Source organism: Gigantopelta aegis, chromosome 10 (assembly GCF_016097555.1).
Source record: "Gigantopelta aegis isolate Gae_Host chromosome 10, Gae_host_genome, whole genome shotgun sequence".
NCBI classification, from domain to species: domain Eukaryota; kingdom Metazoa; phylum Mollusca; class Gastropoda; order Neomphalida; family Peltospiridae; genus Gigantopelta; species Gigantopelta aegis.
Genome location: NC_054708.1, coordinates 31,719,336 through 31,740,680, shown reverse-complemented (window position 1 = coordinate 31,740,680; position 21,345 = coordinate 31,719,336). Strand labels below are relative to the sequence as shown.

The 21,345-nt window shown below is 35.2% G+C and overlaps 1 protein-coding gene across 2 annotated transcripts; it reads right to left on the bottom strand.

Annotated features, from left to right (window-relative positions):
- Positions 1–506: 506 nt before the first annotated feature.
- LOC121384650 (coiled-coil domain-containing protein R3HCC1L-like) lies at positions 507–21,288 on the bottom strand. 2 transcript variants are annotated; one of them, XM_041515129.1, is made up of 11 exons: positions 21,152–21,288; positions 17,575–17,708; positions 16,922–17,065; positions 14,978–15,232; positions 12,273–13,872; positions 10,910–11,000; positions 9,792–9,873; positions 8,621–8,691; positions 7,294–7,389; positions 5,395–5,535; positions 507–3,932 (listed from the first exon to the last, which is right to left on the bottom strand). In XM_041515129.1, exons 4-11 carry the CDS (start codon positions 15,208–15,210, stop codon positions 3,847–3,849), a joined length of 2,400 nt encoding a protein of 799 aa, XP_041371063.1. In that variant the 5' UTR covers positions 15,211–15,232; positions 16,922–17,065; positions 17,575–17,708; positions 21,152–21,288; the 3' UTR covers positions 507–3,846. The 2 variants fall into 2 exon arrangements, with proteins under 2 accessions (XP_041371063.1, XP_041371064.1); XM_041515130.1 differs by having other exon boundaries at positions 16,922–17,045.
- Positions 21,289–21,345: the final 57 nt, after the last annotated feature.

Genomic DNA, 21,345 nt, shown 5'->3' with positions numbered 1-21,345 from the left:
GACAACACAGCATGTATGTTTACAGCATTAACCGTGCTTTTAAAAATCTCATAATATTTAAAGTTTCAGACAAAAGGTAAAATAAAAGTAATTTAAAAAAATATTTTATTAACATTAAAAAACATTAGCACATGTTGGTCACAACTTCAAAATATAAGTTGAGTTTTAATACTTTATGTATATCTATAAATAATATAAAACATTTTGTTGTCCTTTTGACTAAAAATATTGTTAAATTTAAAACATTTGGTGACACTGTACATATTTGAACAATGCTAGATAAATTCATAGACAACACTGTCAACAGACAATGATGTTAAAACATAAATAAATTTTTCTACCCTTTTTTTTACACGACTGTTTATGATGGTATGGTGTTGTCTGTCCATACGTCCATCTGTTAACTTTTTCTTGTCCGGACCATATCTTGCATATACCCGGTAGATGCATACAGGACCATCAGACCTCACATGTGGGAACAACTTGGGATGGTGGTGTGTTGCGTACTATTACTAGGTCACTGTGACCTACTTTTCACCATCTACTGCACATAACAGTAAATTCTTGTCTGGACCATATCTTTGATACAGATGCATACAGGACCATCAAACCTCACATGTAGGAACAACTTAGGATGGCAGCGTGTCGCGTACCATTACTAGGTCACTGTGACCTGCTATTCATGGTATACTACAAATAACGGTCAATCCTTGTCCAGCTAATTTCTTGGCAGTTCTATATTGTTAACATTACATACATAAACTGTTTCTCTGCCAATATAGATGTGTCACCAGAGTACCCATGCTACACAAAATTTCCTTTTCTAATAAAGAACAATAATCGGACAGCACCTTCTCCAATGGATACAGTATCATCAGTAGTTGATCCAAAACAAACTGTTCATCCATCCCATTGCAAAAAATTCACATAATTAGAATTGAATTATACCTGTAATATCGATTAATATCTATGGTTTTCCATCAAACTCCTGATGAGCTTATCATGTACCTTACTGGTTCTCTTGTTCTATTCATGTTTTATGACAAAAATAAACAAACCCACAATAGCACTGTCAAACTAGTGAAAACCAATAAAACATTTTTGCATTTGGATAATTTTTGTGAATGAGTATTAATTACTTTACAGAAAATTTATTTTCCTCTCAAGAATCCAGCTAAACTCCTATGATGATGCTAAGAGATGGAGCACCATTCCAACCAGTGTCTGTGACTGGTATATCTAAGGCTGTGGTATGTGCTTTCCTGTCTGTTGGGTAAAACACGTATACAGAAAATGATGTCCTGCTGTTATTTGGTAGAAATAAACTTATTAGATGGCAATAGGTTTCTTGTCTCAAGTTCTAAACCAAGTGTTTCCTCCATAACTATATTTTATATACAACACCAAATAGTCGTCCCTTAATTATTTTTATTTTTAACTTAAATGTTATTAAACAACAATCCTTTCTTTCCTTTGACAGACAAAGAGTCTGACCAAATCCACCTCTGCAAGAGTTGAACAACTACAAAAAATGACAGATTTCAGTTACACAGTGTTGGTTCCTAAAAGCCACGTACTGGCAATGTGGATCATTTGTCTACAGTGTACGTCATTATATCCGTGAACACTGAACACATAATTATATCAGTGAACACATAATAAGAAGCATCTGCATAAAAAATAAGTGGAACAAATTTCAGTCATACTGCACATTTGTTAAAAGGGTTGAACACAAAATGGCATTTCGTTGTGTCACGAAGTTAGCCTCGGTGGTGTTGTGGTTAAGCCATCGGACATAAGGCTGGTAGGTACTGGGTTCACAGCCCGGTACCTGCTCCCACCCACAGTGAGTTTTAACAACTCAGTGGGTAGGTGTAAGCCCACTACACCCGACTCCTTTCTTACTAACAACTGTCCTGAACAGATGGCCAAGGTGTGTGTCCAGGACAACATGCTTGGATATAAGCACGAAAATGAAATGAAATGAATGGTCTCACAAAATGGTCCAAATGAGAGTTTTATATGAAATTATTTTATAAGAGAATTGCTAAATATCCAAACTAAAAATTAGTGGGACCCGAAGGAAAGAAAGAATTGTTTAACAAAACCTTGGGACATTGTTAACATGGTAATCAATGCATATGGTAGAAAATGTAATGCTACATGACAAGACTAGACAATGAAAGAAGAAACCCACTGCTGTCACTTTGTTGGAGGGATGTAGACATTTATCTGTGCTCAGCCACTCACTATTGCAAATTTTAAAAACAATTGGCAAATTTTATTTTAATATGGTGATATAATTTCATGTCATAATTGGTATTTTGTTGGGGGAAAAAACTGGGTTTCTCCAATTCTTCAAGCTTAATAGATATTTGGCGAAATTGTTTACTCACCCAGTGCTAACTGCTTTTGAACATACATGAACAAACGTAATGCTGCTGCAACATTTGGAGGTTGGGATATTAGGATATTAAATAAGCTTCATTTCACATAATGTTTATATCCCAAGTGAAAAAAAAAAAGAAAGAAAAAAAAAACGTAGTTAAAATGCAATACATACCTAGATATTCTGAACCACAAGAATAATAGTAAGGGGCCATTCGCTTAGGGGGGTGGGGGGTGTAAGTCCAAGCGTTACGTGGGTGTGTGTGTATTGAACAGCGTTATGTAACACAATTTTGTTTTCTCTTAAATGTGCCATGCCATGACAATAATATATAATGTAGGTTTTTAGAGGTAAAGGTAAACCCAAAACAATTATAAATCAAGCTGAGATGCTTTAATACACCAGATTTTTTAAAATGGCGCAAGTGAAAATCTGCGGGTTTTTTCTCATCGTACAGCAATATGTCACATTAATGACATCATCGTAGTACACATGGGTATAAATAAACATTGCCATGTTGCTTTGTCTTGTGTGTTGGGGCGGGGTGTATTTCCAAACATTACGTAATATTTCGGGGGGTGTATGGTCTAGTGTTACAAGGAGATGGGTGGGTGTCTAATTTTGACCAAAATAGTGTTACGTAATATTTGAATGGCCCCTAACAGGTAAGCAAGATGTAGGGAGCAGAGATGACAGTCCAGTTTATTTTAGTCGGTCACTATCAGTTCATATATATATATATATATATATATATATATATATATATATATTATTTGTTCAGAACACTTGAAAAATTAAGAACAATCACAACTATGTTAACAAATTCTGTTAAAACATGACAAGCAGGAATAACCAAAACATCCACAAGCAATATACATAATCAAATTGTTAACAAGAATTACGATTCCTTGTTAATGAAATCTTATTATGAAGATGGATTACAAATGCTCAAGTCCTAAGCTGACACACCTAGTACCAATAAATATAAAATAAATAAAAACTAATTTACGGAATGGTATTTAAATTAGGTTCTTACCCAGCCAGTATTATTTATAATAATGGCAATAACACCAGTGTGCCTCTGGAAAAATTGTGAAAACCACTTATCTTGCAACTCGTTTAAAAAAATATCCAACTCGCATTTGCTTGTTAAATATGTTTTGAAACAACTGGTTTAAAATAAACAGTAACTAATGGCCTATCATGGAATATTCTCTAAATATCGCTGTTTGGTTTAATACATTATTTCTGTAACAAAAGAGAAAACATTCTGCATCCAGTAGTTTTTCTTTTCATTATAGATGAGCACATAACTATAAATAGATCTGTTTACCTTTAAGTAACCATGCCGCTTTAACATTCTTGTAAACCTAGCACTAAATATTAATTGTATTTTGCGTATTTTTCACAACAAAGTATTCATTGTGTAGTTCATTTTAATATTAAAATTAAAATTGCTAATTTACACCGTCGTCCATTGCACACTTTCCAAAAGATCCATCCCAGATATCCTGCTTTTGCTGTCTTGCTTGTTTTCTCTTCTCTAAAAGGAAACAAATTTTACCATTTACTAATGTCTACTGGAATCCAGGCAAGGTTCGAAATTGGCAGGGAGCAAAAGGCAATCGCCTATCAAAACACACAATAAGCTTTTTGAAAATTAGGTTCATAAGCAGATTTTGTTTTACCTCTTAAATCATTATACAACTACAGAATGTATCAAAACCGGCCTCGGTGGCGCAGTGGTTAAGCCATCGGACTACAGGCTGGTAGGTACAGGGTTCGCAGCCCGGTACCGGCTCCAACCCAGAGCGAGTTCTTAAGGGCTCAATGGGTAGGTGTAAGGCCACTACACCTTCTTCTCTCTCACTAACGACTAACCAACTAACAACTAACCCACTGTCCTGGACAGACAGCCCAAATAGCTGAGGTGTGTGCCCAGGACAGCGTGCTTGAACCTTAATTGGATATAAGCACGAAAATAAGTTCAAAATCAATCAAAATCAAAAGCTATGGTCTTGAACTGCTCGGTTTCTAGCTGTAACTTCAGCATTATAAGTTGAGAAGCAAAAATTGCTCCCCAGTCCACATAATGAATTTCAAGCCTTGCCAGGTCTCAAAAAAATTTAAGTCATCATTGCCACAATGCACAAAACTGGTGTTTCAACCAGTAAGTCCTAATATGTCACTTATAATTTGCACAAAACTGATATCAGTCTTGAGAAATATTCAAATAACTAGACATCATAATCAAAATTTATAGTAACTAATTTTCATCCTTTCTATCCAATAGTCTACCAACACATACCTTGTCATGACTTTTAAACTGTATTCAGGCAATATGTATAATAATTCATATTTAAATTTTTTAATTTTAACAGTTAATATAATGATATGCTCAGTTTTTTTTAAATAATTTTTATGCAGCCAGTAATGAACAATATCTAGTTATTTTAATTTGGGTTAATTTTGCTTTATAAAAACATTTGAAATTCTTAACTTTATGTTTATAATCTTTTGACAATATTTAGCAATTTTTAAATAACCAACTTTTTGGTGTTACGAGTTGTGGTTCTTTATATTTGGTTCTTATATAATTGCTAATAATTAAGTACATTTATCTCAAAGAGCTTTATTTAAATTAAACTAAACTAAACATTCAAATCTGGGTTGACTGGTATAACAAGTGGTTGATGAATACAATTGGTTGCCAGTTGGCTGTAGTACAATTGGCTGTAGTTTCATTTGTAATAGTATTACATGATTTAGAGGAATATTAAGACAACCTTTCAAACAGGTGTCTACTTAACAGCCTCTTGGGCTAGGTTAAAAAAACTAATTTATGTGTCAGGATTAAACCATGTTGCATATATCAAATATCCCAGAAATGTAGCAAATAAATTTATTTTTATTCTCAACTGGCATTAATTAACAATCAAATTGTCTTCCTTCCCCCTTAAACAAATATTTCAGATCCCATGTTAAAGAATAGATATTTATCTCACCTTTTGCTTCCTTGAGCTGTTTTCTCTCGAGTTCACGTTTTTCTCGTGGGATGCTAGCTTGTATTCCGAGAGCTCCCGACACCAGTCGACGGGCAGCAACAGCCGACGTCTGTGGACGTGCTTTGTAAGGCTGAAGAAATTCTGTAATGCAGAAATTAAAAGTTTGTTTTGTTTAATGACACCACTAGAGCACATTGATTTATTAATCATCGGCTATTGGATTTAAAACATTTGTTAATTCTGACACCCAGTCTTTCATAAAAAACCCAATACATTAAAATTGGACGGTATTGAAGTTTCAGGTTCAGTATCGGTATCGGTACTTTTGGTGTGATTTACCTCGGGTATCGGTGCGGTATTCGGTATTGATATAATACCGATATCGAGCGACATTTTTGGTATACTCTGGTATAAATTTCATACACGAGGCCCTCATCTCTTTCTTCTTTTTAGCTATTTTGTGTTCATCCGATATATTGTTAATGTTTTTCTAAATGGCAGATATAAAAAAATTTCAATGCCGAAATTTCAGTATTTTGACATTTTCTCGGTACGGTAAATTGGTATTAACATGATACCGATGCCAAACGGTATATACAGTTTACAATACTCAGCTCAGTATATATACAGTTTACAATACTCAGCTCAGTATATATACAGTTTACAATACTCAGCTCAGTATATATACAGTTTACAATACTCAGCTCAGTATATATACAGTTTACAATACTCAGCCCAGCTCTATAATACATTTTTCTATTAGTAGCAAGGGATCTTTTATATGCACCACCGGACAGACAGGATAGCACATACCACTGGCTAGAACAAGAAACAGCCGAATAGGCCCACTGATGAGGATTGAGTGAGCACTTTGCCACTGGATGCATACGCCCGCCCCCCCATAATGAAGAAAAGACAAGAATGTTTAACAACACAACATGCTATCACATTTTGAATCGGAGGGCTCTAGAAGGGGAGAAGGAATGCTTGACAAAATGTTTTTATTTATTCAAATACAGTTATGAAATACTTCACTGAGAATAAAACTTAAATTTTGTTGTGTTTAACAACATGATTAGGTCACATAATTAGTCAACAATCATAGGTTATTGGATGTTATATCTATAATTATGACAGTCTGCAGAGCAAACCACTATATTTTTCCATTAGCAGAAAGGGATCTTTTATATTTCCTTTTCTACAAACAGGACAGCACCGGTTGGACAGCCATGTGAATGAATAACAAAATATTTGTGTATCTGTGAAGGACTCTTAATAACAAGCATTATGAGAGTACTGCTAAAGCAATACATGTCCCCTACCAAGCCAAACAATTTTTCATATCTCCTAAATTCAAGGGCCATACCTCTGTGAAAACTGGGTAGGCCTAAATCATCATGAAAGTTAAACTTGATCTGTAACAGTATGTGATAAAGCTACAGTACATGATAAGGCTATATAACAAATTTGATCTGAATATCTTCAGGCATTGCAAAACAAAAGTCTAGAAAACAAATTTTCATATCTCCTAAGTTCAATGGCCATAACTCCATTAAAAATGGGTCAAACACCATGAAAGTCAAACTTGATCTGTAACAGTACATGATAAAGCAAACAAAATTTCAGCCCAATATCTGAAGATATTAAAAAAAAAAAATTAAAATCCAAAAAAACTATGTGGGACAAATGGACAGACAGACGGATAGAAAGAAAGAAAGAAGGAAGGAGTTAAAACCTATAGTCCCCTCCGGTTGGACCGGTAGGGTACTAATAAAAAGAATGGGAATTCTAAACTTGATAAATTTGTCACAACTTACATGTACATGTATGGGTTACTGAGTCTTTAGTTTACAGTAATCAGACACTATGCTTATTTTGATGTCTGCTCAAGCAACTTACCAGCAGTCTTTTTAGCCTTAAGCTTGGACTGCTTGGATGCCTCCGACAACTGTCTGACCTTGAGCAGAGGACTCACTGTGCCAAGAGCATCACGGGCTGAAACAAAACGTTTTTGTTAAACCTATGATATGCTTTACTAATGGAATCTATTACAATTGTGATGTAAAGAGAAGTCAATTCCAACCCAAGGGACACATTTTTTTTTTTCGTGAGAGCCAAAGTTTACTGAAACTCTAACAAATAACATTTTGTTTTGCAGGTTGGAATATCCATATGTATATATCACTTCAGTGATGTATATTTTTCTTGCTCATTTAATAATAAAAAAAAAAAATAACTGTAAACTATGGTTGTTGGGTTTTTTGAGTCCACATTATGCAGCAAAATAAAACTGCAACAACTTTATTCTAAATGTAAACATGCATTTTTTTATTTTTTATTTTAATAATGATTCAACATGCAACTATTTTGAGAAACATGTGTTAAGACATCAGTCATCATAAAACATGAGCTATAATGTCTGGCATATTTAGAAATTATCTACCTCCAGGGTCAGACAGATTTTTCTCTCATCCTCCCATGGAAAAAAAACTATGTAAGAAATTTCTATCTTACATGGATGGGATATCATGCACTTGTGTTTAACATGACATCGTTAGTAATATATGATGTCATATTAATGTGAGATGGTGACATGACATCATTAAACACAGTTTTAAATTAATACTTTGTTATTAAAACCTTCATTTTAAAAGATATCTTGTTAATTTGTAGTGTTACATTTTATTTAACACATGAAACAAACATGACAAATATGATAGTGTAATTTATTTATGATAAAATGGTCAAATAAAAAAGTTACTTATTCAGCCATCTTTGTCTGTTCGTGTAAAATAATGGTTTATTTACCGAATGAATGAGAGAGAAAAAGACTCCATCATATGCGGTCATGTGGGATATAAAAAGTACACCCTCAGTTGTCAAAATTTCGACCATGGAACTTGGCAAGTCTTGTCCCAGGTTGAAAGTTCTAATACCTTCTATGTACTTTTTCTATCCCACATGACTAAATATGATGGAGTCTTATAATCTAGCCATGTGCAAAAGCTGGCTAATTAAGTCCAGTGGACTGTTAATATATGAAGATGTAAAAATCCACAAAGAATGAACTTTTCTTGACAACCAGCACGTTCATTCACAGGAATAACTTGCATCTGGACATCACTGGCTAAATAGTACCAGTAAATGGATTTGTTTGGTATTTATTTTAAATTCTCAAAGGAAATGTTGAAAAATCTAACCAAAAAAAACAAACGGAGTAACAAACCTGCTATTTTATTTGCAAAAACTCCAAGAGCATGGGTATCATCAACCCATTTAATATCAAAACCTCTTGACCTGAAATAAGAGACTGAAGTTTTTGAAATTGTTAAGCATATATATTTCATGCATACAATTACCAGTATTATAAACATCTGCTGGAAATTAAAGACATATTTCTTTGACACCACACCAGCAAATTTTAAACTGTGACAGTGGTGTGTAAGGAAACAATTACTGAAATGCTTAGTTAAGAGATTAAACTCTATAGGTTAGCAAGAAGAAAGACGTTTATGATTAACTCATGACCTGCCAATCCATTTTATTATAAAATAAAATACTGTTTAAATAAAAGGTTTTATACAGACATGAAAATTTACTGGAATTGTCATATATTTCAATACTGAAAAACAAATTATACTAATTCTTACAAAATGACACCTTATATTGGTTAAGGTATAGAATCCATGAATTTAAATCATAACTGTTTTAATAACAAGCATTCTGAGAGTACTGCTAAAACAATACATGTCCCCTACCAGGCCCAACAATTTTTTGTATCTACTAAATTCAAGGGTCATAACTCTGAGAAGTAGCTAAATCACCATGAAACTTCAACTTGATCTGTAAAGCTATATACAAATGATAAAGCTATATACAAAATTTCATCTTGATATCTACAGGCATTGCAAAAATCTGGAGACATTTTTTCACATCCTCAAAGATCAAGGGCCATAAGTCCGTTAAAAAATGGGTAAATCACCATGAAAGTCAAAAGTGATCTGTAAGAGTACATGATAAACCTATGCACAAAATTTCAGCTCAATATCTAAAGGTCTTCTGAAAAATAAATATGGAAAAAAAGTTCAAGGGCCATAACTTCGTCAAAACTTTCATCTTGATATCTCAAGGCATTGCAAAATTCTGGCTATGACTCCACCAAAAATGGGTAAATCATCATGAAAGTCAAACGTGATTGGTAACAGTACATGATGAAGCTATACACAAACTTTCAGCTCAATATCTCAAAGCCTTCGGAAAAAACATCCGAAAAACGTGGGAAAGACAGACGTACGGACGGACGGACAGACATACAGACAGACAGACAGACAGAAGGAAGGAGATGAAACCTATAGCCCCCTCCATTTGGACTGGTAGGGGACTAAACACAAACTCACAAGAAATCTTTGAAGACCACTATGAGATCACCAGTTTTAAATTCTGATGGGAAATCGTAGATTTCTATCACATGGCTGTATTCTGTAAGAAAGGGAAAAAAACCTTGACCATCAGTATATAGTGTACATTTTAAAAATTAAGACTAAAAGTAAGAATATTAACAATTTAACTGAAATCAGACCTTACTGCCACTCTACCCTCCAAGTCTCTAATAGTACAAGTAGATCTAATTAAAGTCAATGATCTTTCTTTGGCCAATCAAACCACTGCTTACGTAAACATGACAGCAGCTAAATGTGCCATAACACATTTGGAATGACTATTTATAATGAAAAAGTTAAAATTTCTTTTGTTTAATGACACCACTAGAGCACAATGATTAATTAATCATCAGCTACCGAGTGTCAAACATTTGAACATCTAGCATTATAGTGTTTGATGAAACCTGCTACATTTTTCCCATTATCAGCAAGGGATCACAGACAAGACAGCACATACCATGGCCTTTAATATACCAGTCATGAGGCAATCACTGAATCAGAACCAGCCTCGGTGGCGCAGTGGTTAAGCCATTGGACTACAGGCTGGTAGGTATAGGGTTCGCAGCCCGGTACCAGCTCCAACCCAGAGCGAGTTCTTAAGGGCTCAATGGGTAGGTGTAAGGCCACTACACCCTCTTTTCTCTCACTAACCACTAACCAACTAACAACTAACCCACTGTCCTGGACAGACAGCCCAGATAGCTAAGGTGTGTGCCCAGGACAGTGCGCTTGAACCTTAATTGGATATAAGCACGAAAATAAGTTCAAATGAATTGAATCAGAGAATGGGTCCATCAAGGCTTTAAGGGGTTTGATCCTTTGACCCAAGAACTTCATGAAAGTGCACTACTGACTGAGGAGGAATGCCAATGGAACTTTGGGGGAGTTTTAGAGAGGGGTCATAAAAAAAAATGAAAATTTATATATCATAAAATTATAACTGTTGCAAAATTAAGGCCCCACCCGACAAAACTAGATCAGCCTCTGTGTCTGAGTGTAAAATTACTAACTGTAACATTATTAGATTAATAACTCTATCTAAAACTATCTGTTAAATGCTAACGTGTACAAAATACCTTCCATGTCGAGTTCAGGATCTTTTGTTTCAAATTTTAAGTAGTTGATTTTGGGTTTATCAATCTGAACGTTCCCAACATGGGCTGTCAACTGAAATAGTGGGGAAAAAAAAAAACCCCAACAATGTATTAATCTCATTATTACAGAAAATAAATATCAAAGAGAATAAATGTAGTTAATGTTTTTAAAAAAAACAGATATATGTCATGATTGAATGTTCTTTAGTAACTCATATATTTTGATTGACAAAAGTTTTACCAAAAGTTTTTATTTTGAGGCAAGCCTTAAAACTGACTTGAACTTGCTGTACATATCTAGCTAGCAAAAGGGAATACAAAGTTGTTAGCATCAAATGCATTGTTTGAATGACTGACCTACAATCATTTAAGCAAGCTACATGTACAAAATGACACATAATGTGGGCAGATGCACCTTGTACATCCTTGTGGGAAGAATGTGAACGTTTAATACAGGTTGTTCATAAATCTTTGAAAGAAGGACGATGTTTGACAAAAGTAGGCAGCTATGTCCACCGGCCTCGGTGGCGTAGTGGTTAAGCCATCGGACTACAGGCTGGTAGGTACAGGGTTCGCAGCCTGGTACCGGCTCCAACCCAGAGCGAGTTCTTAAGGGCTCAATGGGTAGGTGTAAGGCCACTACACCCTCTTCTCTCTCACTAACCACTAACAAACTAACAACTAACCCACTGTCCTGGACAGGCAGCCCAGATAGCTGAGGTGTGTGCCCAGGACAGCGTGCTTGAACCTTAATTGGATATAAGCACGAAAATAAGTTGAAATCAAATCAAGCAGCTATGTCTACTGAATGTAGTGAGGTGTGTAAAAACAGGTGGTGGTGGTGGTGGTGACCACTGCAGTGGCTGGCAAATATTACTGCCTGCTGGCTTCTAATGAACACTGACAATACCCTAGCATATTTCTTTAATCAGTAATTAATTTTGTTTTGGTAACACAAAGACATTACAAAATATGCAGGGATAGCTCTGGCACCCGCCAAATTCACCAAATGCGAATTTTAGAAACAAGTGGCAAATTTTATGTTAATTGGGCGAAATAATTTCACGTAATAATTCATATTTTGTTAGAAAATAACTGGCTTCCTGCAATTTGTGAAGATTAAAAGATAATTTGGTGAGATTTTCTAATCAACCAGAGTCAGCCCTGAACATTGTCTTGAGAACGAGAGTTTTTAAAAAATATAATAATAATAATAATAAAAAATAACCACCACAAGACTACAAGCATGTTAATATTGGTTAGCAGCAAGGGGTCTTTGAGATATAGTTTTACACATATAAAGCAATAGTTCTGAGACTGGAAAACAAAATAGTAACAGACAGACCTGTTCCATGACATCAGGATCCAGGCAGTCTCCGTTATCATCAAACATGGCCTCCCACCCATCTTCATCCCCCGACTGGGAATCATCAGCTGTGGAGTTCATCCTCTCATCATCCGATGATGGCCTAAACTCTGTGACATTGTCCAACTGTTTCAAGGCTATGGATGTCAACTTCCGTCCACTTGACTGATGAGGTTCACCAACAGTGTCAGGCTCGTTATCAGTTGAAACACAACTACCATCGGGCTTCGGTTCCATTGTGGATACCACAACATCTGGAAGAGCTGAGGAATGAAGCACTTGTTTGCCAGACTCTGGAGGTTCAGCTGCTCCTAGAGATCTCCATGACGACAAGCTCGGAGTATGAGAATCACTAAAGGCACATGCTGCTGCGTCTGTCTCGGGTGTTGAAATTTCACCCGAGTTTCCCCTATCAGGAATACTGCTGCTACACAAAACATCCAATGATGCTTCATTCTCGTTAGGAGAGTATTCACGCTGTCCAGAGTCTACAGGACTGAGACTAACATCTAGAAAACCCAAATCTTTATTGTCTTCAACATGACAAATATCAGGATTTGATTCCACTATCGTTCCTTCAAAGTCATGTCTAGCATCACCATGAGATTTTAACAAATCATCGTCAATACTGTCAGCAGACTCGTGTTTACTGCAAGCTGGAACAGAATCTGCACTCTGCAGTGCAGCACTCCCTTGCAGATCAATATCACTGGACACGTCTGCTAAATTAAGAGACAAGGATAGGCTGGAACATTCTAATACTTCGGAATATTTGCTGGATGATATGTTAGCTGAATGACAGATGAGTTCAGACGTGGAATAATTATCGGTGTCACCTGCAATATCACTCACACTATGAACATTACTATCATACAGGTGACCTGCTTTTAATAACATATGTCTTACCTCACTTGATACATTACTGTTCCTACTTTGTTCAGCAGCTGTACCATCACAGCTGGAATTACAGTCTGAAGGGTCAATTAAAGAGTCCTGAGATATGTTCAAATCCGGACAACTGGTAACCATTTCCTGCACATTAACTTCCATTGATTTTTCCTGATACCCGTCAGTGTTGGTAAATGGTGAAGAATGGTGACCTGCAATGTGGTTGTCATCAGAACCAAAATGATCAGTCAAATCATCAGTGAGATGTTCACTGTTCTGAGGAACCATACTTGAAAACTCTTCACCGTTTTCTCCAATCTTCAACTTTTTTATGGGCCCTGTTCTGGAAGAAAGTTTCTCTGTTCTCACTCTCCTGAAATCGCTTTCCTTTTCAGGTGCAGAGGCAGTTCCACCATTGTCTTGCGACGAAGTGACGAGCTCTCTTTTCCCCCTTGGCACATACCTCTGCATTTCAGGCCTGATTTTTCTTCTTGCTGATACAGGCTTGTCATCATGATTGTCACCTTTTCTTTCCTTGATGTTCTTCTGCTGGGTACATGACTGAGATATATCACTGGTTGACACGTTGCTGGGTTCACTCCAACTTCTATCAGCTGAATCATCTTGTTGCTGCTGTAGGCGTTTAGCCCGGGGTACATACACTTGAATCTCTGGCTTCTTTGATTTTTTCCTTTAAAAAAAGAAGAAAAAAACACCAAAAAGACTATAAAATATTATGGCCATCCTTTTAAAAAGTCATTGCTTTTATATTCAGGCCAAACAATTTGGAAATTGGTCAATTGGTTCATCTGTACTTGAACAAGAGTACCAGTGAGGTACATGATACGTCCATCAGAAGTTTGATAGAGAAGTGTTTTCCTTAGCTTATTTTAACATGGTGCAGCACCATGCCTCAATAGTCTAACGCCAGTTTGCCTTAATCAGCGCCATGCTGCCCTGAGATTGAAAAAGCCTTTATAAAACATTCAGAAAATGTATTATTAACTTTAGGGCTCGAATTTAATAATTTGTCACCTACTGCATTTGTTTTTTAATTGCCATTGGTGAAAAGGCCCACCGATGGCAATTTTAAGCTTGTCAACATCAATGTTTTAAAAAGTGGCTTTTGCAACAAATAAAACAAATTAAAAAAATTGTTTTGTTTAATGACACCACTAGAGCACATTGATTTATTAATCATCGGCTATTAATAATTTTGACATATAGTTTTACAGAGGAAACCTGCTATATTTTTCCATTAGTAGCATGGGATCTTTTATATGCACCATCCCACAGACAGGATAGCACATACCACAGTCTTTGATATACCAGTTGTGGTGCATTGGCCGGAACGAGAAATAGCCTAATGGGTCCACCGATGGCGATAGATCCCACATTGACCGCGCAGCAAGCTGCCCCCAGCAAATAAATATGGCTGAAAGGTTACTTTGTTGCATGTAGACACATTTCAAATGTACAAATGTTAAATACTTGCAGATAATGTACACGAGATATTTAATTTGGCTGTTTTTGAGAAGTTTTACCAACAGCACAGTCCTGAGTTTACAGCCATTGTAAAATGTTTCCGACCAATAGAGCCTTTCTGATGACATAACATACAAATTAAATACATTTAAAATATCAATGTCTGTATTTACAAGGTGTTTCTTTTTATCCTAATGCTTGTAGTAGCCCAAACCAAATTTTTATCTCCCAATAATTTCGTACATACGAAAAAATAGATGACTCAACTTGACACTGAGTAAATGCAAAAGTTGATAACAATAAACATGTACCTAGATGTTAAAGGAATCCGTTTTTTGATGTGGTCAGCATTATCAAATCTGGCAGACTCTTGGCCATCACGTTGTGGCAATACATGTCCTGTTGCTAGGCGACTGTCAGTGATGTCATCGCCAGAAGCCAGGTTTTGGAAGCTGCGTCCCACTGGAGATGGGTTTCCTGCTTTGTCACGAGCACGCCCTCTACCACGACCACATCTAGATGACCAGTTTTCAGTGGATGACATCAATTCAATCCCTTTAGGACCACTAAATAGATTTTAAAATATATATACACAATTCATACATATATACAAAAGGTATGACATTAATTCAAAACCCTATAGGGTCCAATAGACGACAATAGTAACATATGTGGCTAAAACTCCTACATGCAGCATATCAATCAACATAAACACCACAGATATAAATACTACAACACCTCACCCTTAAAGTGAATCAGAAAAAAATGAGGGTCAAGCTGTTCATATCCGAGATAACGGGTAGCGTCTATGACTACCCTAGTTCTGCACAAAATTTTAGTACTTTCTTTTTACAGGTACTACAGACGTTTCAAGCACAAGGCTACTTGACACAGTGGTACTAGATGAAATAAAATCGCATCTATTTTTTTGGCCCAGATGAAACTAATTTTTTTCACAACCAACACACTGACATTTATCACCAATCACAGGACTTGTGGTGTTAACTTCTCTATCAAAAGTTGGGTGCACCTTGAACTTAATACCCAGTCGGAAGTTATTTGGTTTAGTACTACCTTTAGGACCACTGAATACATTTTTAAAAATATATACACACAATTCATACAATTCAATTTATATATATATATATATAAAAAAAAGGTATTACATTACCGGGGTAATTCAATCTAGTTACAATCAATGGACATATATATTTTTTTAAAGTATATAATAAAAAAATATTCACAATTCATACACGTATAAGAACAGGACTGACATCTAGTTACAACCAAAGAACAGACGGAAAAAAGTACATAATATTTATAGAAAATTTTATTCTGCATTTTGCATGCATAAAATAAATGTTCGTAATTAATTTAATACCTTTACATCCACTAAATAGCTGCACTATGTACAGTGAAACCCGTCTAACTGACACCTATGGGCAAGGGGTGGGACGTAGCCCAATGGTAAAATGCTCGCCAGATGGACGGTCGGTGTGGGATCGATCCCTGTCTGTGGCCCCATTGGGCTATTTCTCATTCCAGTCAGTGCACCACGACTGGTATATCAAAGGCCGTGGTATGTGCTATCCTGTCTGATGGATGGTGCATGTAAAAGATGCCTTGCTGCTAATCGAAAAGAGTAGCCCATGAAGTGGCGACAGCAGCTTTCCTCTCTCCATATCTGTGTGATCCTTAACCATATGTCCTATGCCATATAACCGTCAATAAAATGTGTTGAGTGCGTCGTTAAATAAAACATTTCCTTCCTTCCCTTGGGAATTTTTTTTTTAAATATCCGGTTTACAGAGGTTTTGTTCTGTACTGATATTTAAAAAAAGGACATTAAAGTGTGTTTGGTTTTGATGATATTCTGATTTACTGTGTGTTCCATTTTTATGAGATTCACTGTACGGTTAATTAATATATATATATATATATATATATATATACACACACATATATATATAGACAATTTTAATTAAAATGTTAATTTATGGTTGTATCTGTGAAAAAAAAGTTTCTTATGAATTCAACCCTTTTAAGGATCATGAATAAGGATCATGAATTTAAAATATTTTTTAATTTTTTTTTATTGTTTTAAACGTATAAAATAAAGGTTCAATACGAATTCAGTGATCCCCTCAAAGTTTAAATTACTATATCTTTTGGTGTGTTATGAAATTCAAGTTGTAATTTAATATTAAGAATTTCAACTGTAAGCATTAGAAATGCTCATAGCAATTTTTACATACCGACGCAGTGCGTCCAACAGACAGACAACGGTCTGGCGAGCAGAACCCTCGCCAATAGAAAAACTCTTTACTTCAGGAATATCTTCAACCACGTTATGTATCAGAAACCGATGGTAACTGTTCACTGGGGGAAACAACAGCACTCTATAAAACAGATTTTGGAAATAATAATTTAAAAAATAATAATATGTATCTATGTTTAAGTTACACTTTTAAAAAGTGACAAATAAAATAATCAACACTTTGCTTGGAATTATGAAAGGCTTGGGTTTTAATTTATAAAATTAATTCATTTAGGACAAATAATTTGCTTACAATTCTTTATTCTCCAAATTATTATGATAGATAATGCACTATGATGTTTACATTTTACTCAGAATATTAATTTCATCACAGTATATTTTCAGTTATTCTAATTTTGAGCTGATCATTGGCACTGGGGGGGAGGGGGAGTACTATAGGTCAAAGGTCAGATATTATGTATGACAAGAAATTATTATTCTGTAGCTAACATTCTGTTACAATAATGTTACTACTATAATGAACTACATCCAGTGTATATCCTGCCCTTACATACCAAACACAAAGCTCTGCATGTACCACAGGACTTTTGTTGATCCCTAGGAAATGTACATGTATCTTTTAAAATGTACCTTGTTTGACTTGATTTCTTCAAAAACCTTTTGACTTCTGCAGTAACAGTATCGACAAATTCCGAGTCTTCTGAGTTTAGATATCTGCTATTCTTGAACACAGCCAGATTTGCTGATAAATCTAGATGTTAAATCTGAAATTAACAAAGTCGATTCACAACCATGCATTGCTTTTAAATGAAATCTTAGTTAAAGACTGTCCTAAGTCATTGTTAGAATATTTCTGACTGTATTAGACTTTTCAACAACTAAAATTGCATTATTAAATCCATTCAGTGAGGAGCCCGTTTCGGTGATTGCATCGTTTGTACGCAACAGTACGTATATTTGAAGATTTCTGACATCAGTGACTTTTGCATGAAGAAAGTAAATGAATGCATGTCACATTCACAGAAATGTTTGTAAAAATAAAGTTAAAATGAACAAAGAAAGCAAGATTGAACTTAAGCCACTCATAAACATGGCACATTTCTTAATACCTTTTTTCTATGATTTTCAAAGAATGTAATTGAAAAAAACCCTTAATTTGAAAAACTTTTTGTCTGTCCACAGCTGTACTGCTATCTATTTATTGAAGTCACATGATTGTCACAGTGTCTGCTGGCAAAACTCTCTTTACAGATACTTGCAAAAAATATATGATATTTATGTTTTAACATAAAAATCTTTCTGGATGTCTGTTTATATATTTATTAAAACTCAGAATGCAGCTTATATTTTTTAACCAAACAACTTTACCATTACAACTATTCATTTGATCAACTTATAACTCACTTGTAAGACATCAGAATTGTTATATTTGTTTTGCAAAATGTTGTCTGTTAAAGGAAGGGACAATTAAGGCATTTGGCCTGGTATGCATATTCAACGATATATATAACAACACATTATTGCTTAATATCAACAAGTATAATCATATAGTTAATTAATAAAACGCTTAAATGTGATGGCTATTATATATAACAGGCACAGCCATTTTGTACCATCCCAGTGAATACACCCTCTGGTGAGCTGGTGGTTATGTAATACCTAACGTGTCACATCAGGAATTAGTCTTCGAACTGAAGAAACAAAACATACCTGATTTTTGCAGATGCATCGCAATGTTCTGTTATAATATCCATCCCAGTAAGCCGGTAACAAGTATATATTATTTTTCAATACAAAATAAGCCACCATTGTCAAAGTGTTGAAAAAACTGTATTATGTTTTGTACATAAATTAACCCACGTACTGAAAAAATAATCGGAGTGTGTTCTTGGTTAATTGGTCTTTTCTTTCCGTGGCCTGTACCTGTGGTTCTTAATTGGCAGGTGTATATTTAGATGGTCCCCAGACACTGTGTCTAGACATACTAAAAAGGCGTGCCTCTTTTATTAAGATCACAAAGTATTGTCTAATAGCCATGCGGACGCCCCTCAAATCGTAGTGGACATTATCACTTTATTAAGTACTGTAAGTAATTCTGTAAAACCCTTGATCAAGTAGACGTTCCCATCTAAAATCACAAAACTGACCAATTACGTAGTCCCAAAGAAAAGAAAATTATCACTTGGGTATCGTGAGTGGTCGTTTTTGCTCGAACGTACCCTACCAATAGGCCTAATAATAAGCATTTTTTCTTTTGATTTTTTTAAAGAGAAAAATACCATAACTCCATTTCATTCTATTGATGCAAATTGAAATACATTTAGTTAAATACCTTATTATACTATCAATCAAGTCATTTATGTTGTTTTACAAGTCAGGTTCACTTTGCCCCAAGCTATAACACTGGACGTCACGAAAACGAAACAAAATGGCTGCCCCCAGTTAGAAGGAATAATCATGTTTTTTTATTAACTCTAAAATTACGTGTTTTTCATTTGTTAAAAGTGTCAGTATGTGTTGGTGGTCCGGGTATGCATCTTTCCAACACATAAGGCTCTTATTTGAGTTTACCCTCTCTTCAACATTGGTTCTTGAGGACTACATTTTGTAATTTGCTTTCAAAAATGTTTAATCATTTTTATAAATTATTATAAGCACATGTTTTGTTGAACAACATACATGTTTTGATAAAATACTAAAACCTTTGGTGTTTGAAAATATTTTAAAAAGTCACTAGCCACCAAGATAAAGCACTAGCCCAAATTCTTGATCAATTAAAACTGGATTTTTATCTAATTTTTGTAAGATTACACATTTACGAGTATTTATACAGTAAAATAAAACAAACACTTAAATTATGTTGGAACTTTCAGTTTTGTCGTGTCAAGTGTGATCCATCGTCATTGTCAAGTTTTCGCTTTTGCCCTCCCCCCGGGGGAAAATAATTGAGCTCATGATTGGTATCTAAACCCACTATCAAAATAATTAAATTTAAATGAGGGTACGACAGTGTGACACGCGGTAATAGATGGTTCAGTTTATTTGGTAGTGGGTTATACTAGTTATGTCGCCAGGAACGGTGATGCCAATTGCTCAAATACAGGGCATCATCCCGTGTCAGACCGATATCAAAAGAATATAACGGTGACATCTAATCCGTTGTTAATTGATGAACAAAAAAGGTATTATCTTGTATCGGCAGCTGTGACGCATTATCCAAACCGCTACACGTAATAGGCCAAGCCGAGTCATTGCCTGTGCGGTTACCTTTAAAGTAAATTGTTTTCCTGGTTGCCGATAATCATATGTAAGCGAAGTGTTAAATTAGAAAACCTAAGGTAAATAAAACAAACACTGAAATTCAAAGCATGACAGGGGTTTATTTGATTGAGATTAATCTGTCGTCACGATCAGTGATTTCCAAGTTCTTAGCCTAAAACATATGTGCGAGATTAACTACCACGTGACGTGTCCAACCAATCAAAACATGCATGTCATTAGACTTATTTCCTGTGCCAGAAACTTAAAAGGGAAAAGTAAACAATGCATGCTGTAACTGTGACGATGTAGAGATAGCATGTTACTGCAGTTTGCAGACCTAGTTCAAGTGGATTATTATTATATACTGATGGCGTTGTTGATATTATTCGATGACAAACGTCACAATCAAATTTATTAAACGAAATTTCAGCCGAGAGAAAATTAAAAAGAAACAAAAAAACAAAAACACAATCGAGCGATAAGGAGAGGGGGTGGGCTAGTGGTTTTGCGTTTCTCACTAGCCCGAACTTAAAAACCACTAGCTACGGGCGTCAGGCTAGCGGATTTGTCAAACTCTGCGTAGTAAACTTTGCAACATAGCGGCCAGTTAAGTGCTCATTTGAAGAATAGAAATACTATTAAAATGGTAGATATCTGGATAACAACTGTGTGTTTAAAAATGTTGATATGCTTTGGAATCGAATGCTTATGCTCACCGAAACTGGTCTCCCTATAAAATTAGTATAATACTACAAACATTAAAATAACTGGAAACATAGGCCTATTGAATATATTGTAGACATTGATAGTCTAATCATATATAGGCTGTCCAGCACATCATTATTATTATTCATTGTTATTTATATTAATTTATTTAAAAAAAATGTAATTTGTAATGTGAAATACATTTAAAATTTAAACTTAAATTGAGAATGTTTACACCTACACTCTTGGCTTTAGATACGACCATTGGAGTTCCCGCTTCTGATATTCACAGCGCTGAGAAGGTATTTGTAAAAGTAAGAAAATCCCAGAGGTAAAACCGAAAAAAACAATAAAAATCACCTATTTGTGCCTGTTGACATTACGCTAACACTTCCGGTTCCTGTCAAACCATATTTTTCATAGCCTTCAGGCTAC

Coding starts and splice junctions, on each gene's coding strand:
- LOC121384650 (XM_041515129.1), bottom strand. CDS start 15,210: ATGTCATCCACTGAAAACTGGTCATCTAGATGTGGTCGTGGTAGAGGG. Junction 9,874..10,909: donor TCCTGAACTCGACATGGAAG/GTATTTTGTACA, acceptor CCTTTCTTACAG/AATACAGCCATGTGATAGAA. Junction 7,390..8,620: donor TTTTGCAAATAAAATAGCAG/GTTTGTTACTCC, acceptor GTTTTGTTTCAG/CCCGTGATGCTCTTGGCACA.